This window comes from Lytechinus variegatus, chromosome 19 (assembly GCF_018143015.1).
Source record: "Lytechinus variegatus isolate NC3 chromosome 19, Lvar_3.0, whole genome shotgun sequence".
Lineage (NCBI taxonomy): Eukaryota > Metazoa > Echinodermata > Echinoidea > Temnopleuroida > Toxopneustidae > Lytechinus > Lytechinus variegatus.
The window spans coordinates 4,448,113-4,462,403 of NC_054758.1; the positions used below are offsets into that span (position 1 = coordinate 4,448,113).

Consider the following 14,291-nt stretch of genomic DNA (forward strand, 5'->3'; position numbering starts at 1 on the left):
CTTCTTAAATCTACTTTTATATTATACATTATTATTTTATTTTTATATTATATGATACTTTTATATGTATATATATGGGGGAGGGGAACTCTGTATTTCACTCCCCGCGAAAGTTTTGTCACTTGTTTTGGAGCCTTTTTGAAAAAAGTACTCGGACCAAATTCTCTTCTTGGTCCAAATCCTGGTTTCACGTTAGGAAAGTTTTATCTCTTTAGATATTTTTATCTTTAGATATTCTCTCGAAACGTTCAGGGTTATGAGAGAAATGAATAAGTTTAAGAACCCAGAAATACTACCTGAGAACTCCCACCTTATGAAAGCGAAATACTGCACATTATTTTCTTAGTAATAGGGAGTAACAAATGAAACTGAAAGTGCATATTATTATTACTCAGAAATTATAAGTACGGCACTAATTATTTAATTCTGTTTCGGCGTAAGAATGATCCGCTTCCGGAATCATAAAATGGGTGGTTGCAGTCAACACTTCCGTGCCAAGCTGGGTTTCACCTTTCTTCCTCCATATTCATGATACAAAAATAAATGACTGAACAATATTCATCGAAAGGCAATGTATTAATTCTTTCCATTTAATATTTTGGGACATTGCTGTTGCAACAGGATTAAAATAGTTTGCACTGGGCATGATGATGGGTGGTGTCCTAGGTCTGCATTGGCAAATCGGTCAGGACGCGCGTTATTGCAAATGTTAGTGAAATTAAGCGAAACTTTAACAATGTCAATTCTTTCTTATTCGACATTCCATGTTTTATTTTAGGACCAATATTATGTTTGATTAATATTAATTAATTATCCATTTTCTTGTCCTTTCTTTGCCATCTCTTTTCACAGGAAGCGATGAAGCTATCCCTCCAACAGCACGATCACTTCGCCCAAGCTCGATGTATGTGTGTCTTCGCTGATGTGCACAGAAATAGAGGGGATTGCGAGGTTCGTATTAAAATATGATTTTTATTTATTCACCGGGGCGGCGCTACGGGCAGGGGATCCATCGCCCCCTTCTCCCGTGCTTTTTCAGCAATAACCACAAAAAAATTGGGAGGGCCAAAGAAGAGAGAAGACAAGGGAAGAAACAGAGATAGTACTTGCTAGTTTGTGAGTTATAATAGAATTACTTAGAGCAAGTATATGACTTAATGTTTCTAAGGAACAGAAGAATCCGGGGGGGATTTCATAAAGCTGTTCGTAAGTTAAGAGCGACTTTAAGAACGACTGGTGAACCTTTCTTACGCGCTTAACCATCGACAATGACTATACAATTTACCACATGCAGTGACATGCAGTCACTTGCTCCCAATGTCAAACGACCAAGAAAAATAAGGGGAAAAGGAAGGAATTGAAAGAGAAACGGATTTTAAAATGTTTTCTGGATGTTAGAACTTTAAAGAGTTTTTTTTAACTCACTCGCTTCGTTTTCATGCGACTATTTAGAAAATCCCAAACACGTCACAGTTCAACCCCTCAAAACTGTTGCCTCATTTCGCCAATATTTTCAGCATGTAAATCAGTATTTTACTTGTTTTCACCATAGAGCTACTCCATGTTTTCACGTTTTACTTCAGCATGTTTAGTGAATTTTAGAATGACGTTCTGCCACACATGCTGAAGGCGATAGGAACTTGACCTTTGACCTCAAGCACGTGACTTCTGGTGACCCCTCTGTCACTTTGAGCGAATTAGGATGAGTAACGAGTTTCTGTAACACAATGGAATGACTTCGAAGTGGAAGGATGATTTGAGATGATGAAACTTAGAAAATGCGGCAACAAGCAATATGATATGTCGCTGCATGGAGTTTACAAAATATCGTTATCAAAATAGCTAGGTACATGAGAAAAAAAAAAAGAAAGATAAATGAATGTAAACTGAATATATTAATGAAGTTGAATGTCGAATCGATTTAAATCGATAAAAAAAAATATTAAGTTAAAGTAATTTCAACCGTGGTAGCGCCTAAATTAATTAATAAACAAAATAAATAAATAAGTAAACAGAAAAGTGAATAGATGAAACTATAATAGAACGGTTCATGAATCAAAAGATAAATGCATGAATCAACCAAAATAAATGAATAGTTAATAAACAAATCAATGGCGTAATCAACCGATCAGTCGGTCAGTCAATCAATCAATCACCAATGAACACATAAAATAATCAAATATTATAATGCTTTTCATTTCTGCCATATAATGTTTGAAAAATGAAACTCTCTCGTTGGTTCCGCCACATCACGTGTTGCAACCTGGGTTCCGTAACACAAAGGTTTGCGATCAATCGCTTAATGAACTGACCAATCAAGATCAATCTTACAGGCGCATTTGGTTTAAAATACTGACCAGGGACCAATCAGTGCGGAGCTTTCATATTTGCAATCCATCGCAAATCTTTGCGTTACGGAGCACAGATGCTGCATCTGCTCAGCATCCCCCTGATCCGAAGATTTCCGAGTTTAAATCCTGGTTCGTACTCGGGACTTGAATGTTTCAAGAATCTGTGCCAATCCCGGATTGACATGGTTAAGTAGTAACATGATAACTGGGACATAAAGAGTTCAATTAATGACATCGTTTGACGTTTCGACAACATGCTCAGGGTATAGTCTCTGTCACATACGACATGTTTCCATTTATGTTCAGTGGCGTGATGAGCCAAACATTTTTAGGGGCCAGATATGTCGTATCGGACAAAATGTATTTTAAAAAAGTTGCGAGACGAGCGAAAATTTTGACAATTTTATAATAAAAATAATTTTTTTTTGGAAAGATCTTAACATAATATTCAGGAAATATATATTTCACAATTCTCTCTTTCCTTTTGTCTTCGGTCTGTACGTCACCGACGTTGTTAGATGGCGGCAAATGCTTTTTGCCTGTTCAGTTGGGATGAGAGAGAAAAAAAAACGTCTGTCATTATATGTCTAAAAATCATCTTGACTTCAAGGTGAAGTCCACCTCAGAAAATTGTTGGTATGAATCAATAGAGAAAAATCAAACAAGCATAATGATGACAATTTTATCAAAATCGGATGTAAAATAAGAAAGTTATGACATTTTTTTTATCATTAAAATCTTAAAATATTTCAATTTTTCAGATTTGACAATAAGAACCAATTTGAATTAACCATAAATGTTCAACAATGGTAATTTCACATGTTCAGGGAGAAATAAAGCTTTTTGCTAGTAGGATCCATGGTTTCACAGGACAGTGAGGAGAAAATTGGAATATTTCATATTTCCAATAGTGAAATGCAAAAGAAATAGTGAGTGAGTGATGTCATCAGTTCCTCATTTGCATACCGACGGGGATATGCATATAACTATTTTGTGAAATTAAGCAAAACTTAAAAATAACATAACTTTCTTGTTTTACATCCGATTTTGATAAAAATTTTCAGCGTTATGCCTGTTGGATTTTTCTCTTTTTATCAAAATCAACTTTTTGTTGGGGTGTATTTGTCCTTTAAGGATGAATTTAGCAAGTCAAATAAACGTATGTACTCGCTTTCCAGACGGTATCTTAGTAAAGACTTAAAGTGATTGGTTAACATTGGTTTGACTTTAAAAAAATCTGAGCTAGAAGGTCACATTTGTCACATGTGTCTGTGATATGTTACAAAAATGAAGCCCAGAAAAAATTGCATTTGAAAATAATTATTTAGTGCTTCAAAAATTGAAATATAAGTGACCGGAAACACCATCTTAATTTCATCCCTTAAAAAAGTGCACTTATGTGTACTTTTTAGGCGTCTATAAGACGCCTATTTACAAAATCGGGGTTTGCCTTGTAGTTTTAGCTTTTCATTCTCAAAATGGTTGTTTTCAGGGTTTATTAGTTCTAATACATGCACTGGTACACATATTTCATCTTGGTTTGAGAATTTTTGTAAATCGGCTGCTCACAAATTCCTTTAAGAGTGTGGCAGGTTCTTAAGGAAATTTATTCCACATGACGACCAGATAGAATGAAGATATCGGTGTTTATAACACTTTCTTTCCCGTTTATTTGACTATTTTTTTTTATCTCAGGACTGATGTAGTTGGTCTGTGCCACGTCACTTGAATATTACCCAGTATAATATTGTTTGAAATCAGTCAACAACACTTGCGTTGATAGCGAAAGGTCCCATGTTGCATAAACATGAAAACAGTTGATCTGATCGGAAAAGTTCAGAGTGAATCGCCATATGCAGCGATTCGGGTGACGGGGGTAATATGCCCAATTCCATCTTTTCTTAGGGGTTGTCCGAATCTAGACTTTTCCATTATACCTATTTTTCGAGAAAAAACACAGCCTTCTCGTTTTGCTCCCTCGCATAAATCGACTATACCCCCCCCCTTGACATCTCAAACGGAGTAAGTGGGCGGGATCTGGTGGCAATGCTGTCATGATATTTAAGTTACAGTCATGGCTACCCCCCCCCCCCCCCCCTCTCAATTATAAACCATCCGATATTCGTCTCTACAGTGAGATGGAGAAAATAGGTGGATGGGGGGTGATTCCTCCAGAAGAGAGAGAGGGGGGGGGGGGGAGAAAGAGCCAGCTAAGGGATGAGTGACCGGTGTGCCAATTTGGTCAAGTTAACGGCCAATTTAAATTGTCCAGAGTTTTGGCATCCCAGATGTCAAAATCTATTTGCGGACCCGATGTGCGAGATGATATGTTCAGCTTGTACGCCATGTAGACAGGTGTACTCGAGAAGCTTGCGATTGGGTGACGTCATAATAGATGGGCAGTTATTAACATATCTTTTTATTGATATATTATTTTGTTTTATTGAATGTTGAAACCAGTGGAAGACAAAAATATGCTGTATTTCAGATGCTATAATACAGAAAATTCAATTCAATTATATTTATTAAAAGAGGAAAATGATGTATTACATATATTTGATATGTTAGATTTTTTTTAATTATGCATGCACGAACTTCACTAATTTTTACATTAAAGTTTAGTGACATACTTCTAGTAAGCCTATATTCATGGGAATATCCACTAAATTGGACATTTACTATGTAAACTTTCGATTGGATTAATATGTATATAATCACAATTATGGCAATTATATTTACTTCTGCGTGATAGTTTATCATAATTATAGGATTATACTTAAAATGTTATCTTGCTGTTTTTATCATTGCATCATATACTGTAGTTTAATCATGCATATTTAATATACATAGGCCTACTATTTTTAATCTGATAGACTCCCTCTGACTTGTCTTCGGAGAATCGGGTCATACCTTGAAGTTCACGCTCATATGCTATATAGAGCGATCCGACTTTAATGAGAGATTTATATGACCGCGAGCTGCTGTATAGTTGACATTACACTGTTGATAATTGGAGTAGGTCTATGTAGTTTAGGAGTCTGTGGTGATGGTCACTGCCGTAGCTTCCCGGTCAGCTATAAACCATGTAAACCTGACCACGATGGGCAGAACATTTCGGACAAGTAAATTGGGGTCACCAGTGGCAAAATTTCCTAAAATCTGACGTAAAAAGATAAATGAAACTAAAACTTTTAGGGGGAACGCTGCCCTCCTTCATTAACACCCCCCCCCCCCCACCGCCCCGGTACGCTGTTACTAAAGTTATTATCTGTCCCATGCAATGTTCTCTGTTCATTTGTTTATAAAAAAAAATGACCGTCCTGATTGGTCAAGACTAGTCAATGACGTTAGCTCTTGCTTGGATTCCGACCAAGATCAACTTTCGCTGACAGAATTACGTATACGCCTGCGTGTATAAAATTATGACCACTTTGGATTTCAGATCACTGACGTTCAGATAGGGGGGCTTGTGGGAGGGCTATTGCCCCCCCCCCCCCAAAAAAAAAAAAATATAATTTCAAACCAAGAAAAAACGAAAAAGGGAAGAAAAGGAAAGATTGATGGATGAAATATTATATTATTTTCGGAATGTTACGTCAAACTCTATCACAAAATTTGATTTTTGAAAACTTTTATAAGATACACCATATTTCTAGCCCCGTCAAAATTTTCGGCCCATTTTGCTACTGTTTCAGAAAGTAACTCGTAATAGCTTGAATCACTCTTTGAATTTACAGTCTAAACCTCTAGATCTAGCTCTGTTTGTAAACATTTCCAAGCCCAATGCTATCGGAGGTCCGAGTATTACTGTTTTGGTATAAAGGTCGATCTGATGAAGATATGAACGTAGTCATTTCTTAATGACATTGTGTGTGGGTGTTGTGACGGGGGGGGGGGGCGGGGGCGGCGTTTCATGAAAGTTGGCAGCTGTGACTAAACTTGTTTTAACTTAATTTTAGTGAAATCCTTGTTTTTGATTGGAAGAGAAGGAGGTAACTGTCGGAGAAAGACACTTGTCAGTCAGGGGGCCCGTTGCAGAGAGAGTTGCATTTAAACGAAAGTAAAAAAATCAATCGCAAGTTCCAAATGCGCGCTGTTGATTGTTTGAAAATCAGTTTCGCATGATTTTTAGAGTTGCGATCGATTGCCCTTTTTCTGCAACGGGCCCCTGACATGATACGGTCACATAGTGATGAAATTAAGTGTCACATAAAGCTTATTCGAATATCCTACCTTAAATATCAAAATAATGTTACCAACACTGAATGCGTTTGATATATATATTTTTTATATAAAATAGGCCCGTGTTGGCTGGGGGGCTCCGATTTTCATTCATCTTGCGAAAGAAGGTGCTTTAATTTTATTATGATTAAAGAGAGAAAAGATATCAGCACTTTATACTTATAGGTTTTAGCTAAGGAAATTGAGTTGAACTCGTGAAGTTTTATTTTGATAACATTTTGGAAACACTGTTAAGATGTGATCCTGCACTTGTTGTGGTATGCTTTAACTATTCGTTTTGTAACTCGAGTTATTTCGAGTATTTACGGACTCATGTTAACAAACCAAAACAAGGACTGCGCCAGTGGTGTCATCGATTCAGGTATATGTCAGTTATGTGAGGGACGCCGGAGCTTCGGGAGTGAAGTCCCGTAGGAGCCCGCTGAGATAACCTTTTTCATCATGGGTTGACCCCCTGGCGTTAGGTGAATTCCTACCGGTACTGGCCCGCTGAGCGCCTGTCCAACTACCGTGTTACTTGTAAGACTATTCGCGAATGGCGCTGGCATGCGGCGCCTCTTCTTTATATTAGACAGTTTTCGCAAACGGCGTGGACGCGGGCCCCGCTTTCTACAACTCTGAACTCCTGTGAAAATGCAAATCACAATGGAGAACTGAGGGGCTTTTCTCGAAAGTTGGTGGACAGGGTTAGCATATTTTGCCCGGAAACAATTTGCAAATATGTCGTTGCCCGGAGTCAAGAGGCGACGCTGCTGTTGCTGTCAAACAACGTGAGACGACTCTGTTGTCCCAGTCCACCAACTTTCGACAAAAGCCTCTCAGCTCTACATGATTTTGATTTGACTTGCATTTTCAAAGGAATTAGTGCGTTGTAGAGAGCGCCGCGTCGTGCATTGCAAAAACTGTCTAACCTCTCTAATTGGGTCCATGACTCACGTTTGCCCGGCGACATTAGCTCCGATTGAAATTCTAACCTCTCAAACTAAATAAACCCTAATCATGATCTTTACATTATTCGAAACTAAAAAACTCTATTTCAATCCTGTAACTGTAACGCTGTTCCCTCTGAGATACTAAGACCGGAGCAAAATTAATGTTGCATGTCTTGTCACCCTCTAGATCAATCTATCTTTTTCCTCTTTTCTGCCCCCCCCCCCTCATTTTGTAACGTTCTCCCACCCACGTCATTCCATCTTCCATAATGTCTTGCATAAAATTTGTTTGACATGTGAAAGTGGCTGGCGTGTACAAGGTGGGTGTTTCATAAAGCTGTTCTAAAAGTTACGCACGACTTTATAGTCCAGGATAGAAGAGGCATAACCTTGTTTTTTTATATATACAATATTTTTTTATGGTTTCTTGTCAATTCGAGGGTGCTGATTACGAATCTGAATGATGCCACTCGTGTAACCTTGAGCATTTTCCGCAATTGGCAAAATCCAATATGGCCGCCAAAATATGCAAATTACCCATGAAAATCATAAAATTGTCCGCACATTGGCTGTAAAATGCGTGAAATTGTGTGGCAGGAGTGAAATACAATCTTAAAAAATAATTTTTGACAAAAAAAATATTTTCCTGATATTCAAAATGGCCGCCATAGGCCATTGTATACACTATCATGTACAATATGAATAGGGAAAACTAATTTTCACAAAAATGAGCACTAAACTGCAAAAAATCGCGATGTATGAACGAAGTAATATATGCAAATCACCATTAATAACGAGATATAGCATTTGTAATGTCATATATGGGAAAATTGCAGTATTTTGATATCTAAAATAGCCGCCACTGGCCCAAACAGTATTGCGTACAATGGCAATGGGGGCCAAAAAATTCTCAAGAGTGATCGCTAAAAATGCTTATTATGAAGATTAACAGTTGGAATACTGACTATAAACATAATTATTAACGGAATATATTACTAATATGCCATGTATGTGGTGAATGTTGTATTCTGATATTCAAAATGGCTGCCAAAGGCCCTAAAAGTATTATACAGAAATGAGAAATGGGAGAAAAGAAATCACAAGAGTGAGCGCTAAAATGCATATATTTTGTGATAAATTAATTGGATACTGTCTAAAAACTTATTTTCTTACGAAATATATCATTCAGGTTTTAAGTTTGTGTTAAATATTGTATTTCGACTTTCAAAATGGCCGCCATCGACATTAACCGTATTATGTACAATGCAAAGTGGGAAACCAATATTCACAGGAGTGAGCACCATAAATGCACGTAATAGTGATCTATGAGTAAAATATTGTCTGAAAGCATAATTTATATTAAGATATATCATTTATTCTGCCAGTTAGGTGATAAATACGGTTATTTTTAAGTTAAAATGGCCGCTACAGTCCCTTACGGTATTATACACAATATGAATAGGAACAAATCATTTGAACAGAATTTGGCTTTGCTTGGTCAAATGGTGATGTATGAGTGGAACGTTGTCTGAAAACATTATTTATAACAAAATATATAATGTCTTAAGTAATTTAGGTGATAAATACTGTATTTCAACATTCAAAATGGCTGCCATATGCCCTTTTTGTGAACATGATTTGTCTCCACCCAAAATGTATATTATACGATAAGTGCCTAATATGGTGGCCATTTTCAATTTAAAAATGCAGCATTTATCACCTTAATTACACAACATTATGATATATCTAGTTAGAAACCATGGTTTTAGACAATTATTCACCTTTACATCACAATTCACAATTATATGCAATATTTAGAGTCAAGCAAAGCCAAATTCTGTCAAAATTATATGTCCCATGTTACAATGTACACAATACTTTTAGGACCTATGGCAGCCATTTTGGATTTCAAATTACACCATTATACCTACCTCCACCATGTCCACGACCCATATGTGATGTATTTAGTTAGAAATAATGTTTAAGACAATATCTTTACCCATACATCACAGTTATATGCATTTTATGATTCTCACTCTTGTGAAAATTAATTTCCCTGTTCGCATGTTACATAATTTAGTTAGGGCTTGTAGAGGTTATTTTGAATGTCAAAATACAGTATTTATCACTTATATGAAAGAAGAAATGCGATGATAAAAAAAAATGTTTTCAAACAACGTTTTACTCATACAACAGGATTATATGGATGTCATAGTCAAGCAAATCCAAATTCGTACAAAATTATATGTCCCAATTCACATTGTAGATAATACTGTTAGGGCCTATAGGGGCCATTTTGAATTTCATAATACAGTATTTATCTCATGCATGACAAAAGAAATGATATGTCTTGCTATAAAACATGTTGTCAGACAATATTTTACTCATAGATCACAATTACATGCATTTTATGTTTCTTACTCGTGTGAAAATTAGTTTCTCTATTCGCATTGTACATGATGAAGATAGGGGCTATGGCGGCCATTTTGAATTTCAAATACAGCATTTACCACATAAATGGCATATTTACAACTATGTTTTTAGTCAGTATTCCACTCGTTTATCTTAATAATATGCATTTTAATGCTCAATCTTCTCATTTTTTGGCCCCGGCCATTGCCATTGTACATAATACTCTTTGGGCCAGTGGCGGCTATTTTAGATATCGAAATACAGCAATGTTCCCATATTTGACATAATAAGTAATATATCTCATTAGTAATGATGATTTGCATATATTACTTCGTTCATACATCGCGATTTTTGCAATTTAATGCTCATTTTTGTGAAAATTAATTTTCCCTATTCATATTGTACATGATAGTGTATACAATGGCCTATGGCGGCCATTTTGAATATCAGGAAGATAAATATTTTGTCAAAAATTATTTTTAAGATTGTATTTCACTCCTGCCACACAATTTCATGCATTTCACAGCCAATGTGCGGACAATTTTATGAATTTCATGGGTAATTTGCATATTTTGGCGGCCATATTGGATTTTGCCAATTTGCGGAAAATGCTCAAGGTTACACGAGTGGCATCATTCAGATTCGTAATCAGCACCCTCGAATTGACAAGAAACCATAAAAAAATATTGTATATATAAAAAAACAAGGTTTGGTCAATTTCCTATGGGGCCTATCCTGGACTATTACACACGACTGGAACATGTTCTATGTCAGATACTTATATCGTTTAGCATAAGAAAGGATCACCAGTCGTGCGTAAAGTTATTCTTAACTTAATAGCAGCTTTATGAAACACCCACCCGACTAGATCAGTTTGTCCACCCTTTCTCTCCTCACAGGGGCGGGGATGTGGAATATTGCTTAGTTTTTATCAACCTTTATCAGAGTATAGAATTGAATCTTAAATACCTAACTAATACATATATTATCTTCTTTGCGCTGGAAAAAAAAGAAAGCTTTAAAAAGCAGAAGTAGCGCTGCTTAGAATGTCGGAGCATGAAGGCCTATCTCTTGAAAAATCAAATATTGAGGGAGACGTGGGAAGACAAGCCCCCCCCCCCCCCCGCCCTTCTTTCATCTTCACGCAACACCGCGTCGCCTGTCCTATACCAACATGAATGTTAATCAATTCAATGTCCTCAGACAGCTTCCTACCGTTTATGTTACTAGAGAGATGCTGATATTGAATGTTTACATGCCTAAGTGCATCTGCTTGTAAACATTACTATCTCGTTGGCACGCATCAGGCCTTGCTGATTTCCTCCCCCTTCAGATAACACCCCAGTAGAGATAAGGCATGTATAGTCAGTCGGCAATGTCCACTAATTTTATAAAGTCCCCTTCTTTACTATACCGACGACAAACAGGAAATCGGTAATGGAAGTTTGGTAATTGTTGATGTAGTATGAGAGTGACCGATACCTTAAAACATATTTTCACTGCGAGCATAGCGAGCGAGAATGTTTTAGGACAATTTGCTCTTGTGTCTTCTAATTATGAATTTGATATTTTCATTCACGACTGTTTAGACCACTGTATGTTGTGTTTCGTTTTTTAGGTGATGAGTTTTGAGCTCACTTTCCCCACCATCGCGGAACAGCTAATGTGAGGCTGTACTATTTTGATACGTCAAACTTATTGCTATTATTCATGCCTCTTTTCTTATCTCTTCACTCCTTTTCTCTTTTCCACTCCTCTCCTCTCTTCTCTACTCCTCTCCTCTCTTCTCTCCTTTTCTCCTATCCTCTCTTCTCTTCTCCACAAGTCTAATCTCCTCTCTTCTCTCCCTCCTCTCTTCTTTTCTCCTATCCTCTCTTCTCTTCTCCACAAGTCTACTCTCCTCTCTTCTCTTCTCGCTTCTTCTCATCTCGTCTTTAATATGTCTTGTCTTCTTTTCATTTCTTGACTACAGAGGGCGTTTCCTCGATACGAGTCTGCGTTGAATCTGATGTCTGATATTGGTGATCGCTATGGTCAGATAATTGTTCTTGCCGGGATGACCAAAGCATTGATTCATATGAAACAACCCGAAAAGGTAATGAGCTTAATAAACCTTTAGAAATTATAAGTTTCACTAGATCAACCCCTAAAGTCAGCCACTATAGATTTCTAAATTTTCTCTCCCCCAAACCACTCTCATCCTCCCATAGTTCCTCTTTAACTTTATCGCCACCCCAGCCTTCTTTCGTTACCACCTTCCCCACTCCTTTTGTTCACCCTTCATCTTCTACACCCCCCCCCCCCCCCCTTCCTCAAAACCCTCCCATCTCTCTCCCCACTCCCCCTTCTTTCCTCTCCCGATTTCATCTCTTCTCCTCTCCTCTTTTGCAATCGTATCGTTTTTAAAAGTGATTGTATGTTTCTGTGAATAAATATCCATTCGCTTTGATTGCACACGCTGAAAAAATAATTTTGTCCTGTTTATTATCCTTTATCAACAGGCAATAGATTTCTGCAACAAGGCGATGGAAGTCGCAACAAGTATTGGCAATAAGGTAGGTCGAATTATCATTTCTTTCTTGTTGTTGAAAATGACTGTTTTCATCTTAAAAATAAAAAAATTAATAATGATAATGTTCAATTCTTGTATAGCGCGTCACACATAGCATAGCATGTCCCTATGCGCTTAAAGAAGAAATAGTGTAAGGTAAGAATAAAGTAATATAAATAAAGAGAATCCCCCTCCCCAAAAGAATGATTGAAAATGTGGTTGTAAAATGTTAATATAAATATCTTGCCTATTTTAAAGTCTCTGGCCAAGCTTTGTCAATTCTTGGTCATAAAATATGAAGGTAATATTGAACCATTCATAGTGATCATAAACGAAGCGACATTCACGTCTCTGATTGGTCAATAGTTACCCTTGGTAACAAGGTGTGAATGTTACAATGATTCTGATTGGTTGGCTATTTCAAATAATTCTATGAATTTCAGATGTGCATGCTGCGATCAAACTGGACGCTTCACACGCTGTACCGAGCTATAGGAGACATGACGTCATCGCAGCAACATGCCTGCAAGTTTGACCAATATCTCCAAGAGATGGAGCTATACTGTGGAGTGTGTCATGAAGTCATGGGCAACAGGGAGAATAGTCTAAAGAGTCTCACTTGCTTTCACATTTTTCATTCAAGGTATGTAGCTCATCATCGATACCATCGTCACCACTCTGCATTGTCATTATCATCTTCATCTGCAATGCAACCACCATCATCACCCTCACCACTTTCATCATCATCATCATCATCAGAAGCAACTTCAGTTTCATCATCATTCATCATCATCACATTCACTATCACTAAAACCGGTATCATCATCACCATTACCACCATCATCAGCATCATCATCACCATCTTCATCATCATCACCATCGTCATCACCACCATCATCATCGTCATCACCATCATCGTCTTCACCATCATCATCAACAGCAACAACAATAACAACAACAATATGAAAAAATGACCAATTTCCCATCTTCGTGTTGTGGGAAGCTTAGAAATAACTTGTGTTGCAATACTTGGATATGCGAGAGTCGTGGTGGTGGTGGTGGTGGTGGTAGCAATGTATTCTTGATTGGTTATTTTAGGGTGTAGGATTTTGCTGATGATGTACATATCCATAGGTGGATTTCCCTTTAGGGGATGTGGGATAATGAAACGTAATATTTTAACTGTATTGATGATGACAATGATGTTGCTGGGAAGGTTGGTATTCTTCCCTTGTATCTGTTACTGCTTCAAATGGTGATAAATGAGATAATGGTTATGAAGGTGGTGGTGACGACAAGAATAGTGGTGGCTATGGTATTGATGGTTATGATTCATTTAGAATCTTTGACAAAATTGCATGAATTTCAATAAATTATGATATTGTTGGAGATACAGTTAATCATCTCACTATGCTTAAGTTCTAACATTCTACCTCTGCTTTCTTTCATTCATTTTAATTTTCACTCTGGTTCTACAGGTGCGTGGAGAACAGTACGTTCAAGACACGAGGCTGTCCAAACTGCAAGAAGACTTCCCACCTCTCATCTCCAGTACGAGTATAGCATCATCCAACACGACCAAGCACCACCTGCACCCATCAATGGGGGTAAAGTTCGCCCCTCTTCCTCCATGTATATCCGCAGCACGCTTAAATTGGGGTAAACTCTACCCCTCTTCCTCCAGCTGCACCCCTGAATAGGGCGTTAATCCACCCCTCTTCCTCCAGCAGCACTCCTCAATGGGGGTAAAGTTGTCCCATTAGGGGCAACACAAACTATTGGCACCCTCGAGGGGGTAAAGCT

At 37.4% G+C, this 14,291-nt stretch overlaps 1 protein-coding gene across 1 annotated transcript; it reads left to right on the forward strand.

Annotated features, from left to right (window-relative positions):
• Positions 1 to 853: 853 nt before the first annotated feature.
• LOC121406027 (43 kDa receptor-associated protein of the synapse-like) lies at positions 854 to 14,117 on the forward strand. The gene is made up of 5 exons (XM_041597031.1): positions 854 to 951; positions 11,910 to 12,032; positions 12,439 to 12,492; positions 12,932 to 13,131; positions 13,967 to 14,117. Exons 1-5 carry the CDS (start codon positions 859 to 861, stop codon positions 14,049 to 14,051), a joined length of 555 nt encoding a protein of 184 aa, XP_041452965.1. The 5' UTR covers positions 854 to 858; the 3' UTR covers positions 14,052 to 14,117.
• Positions 14,118 to 14,291: the final 174 nt, after the last annotated feature.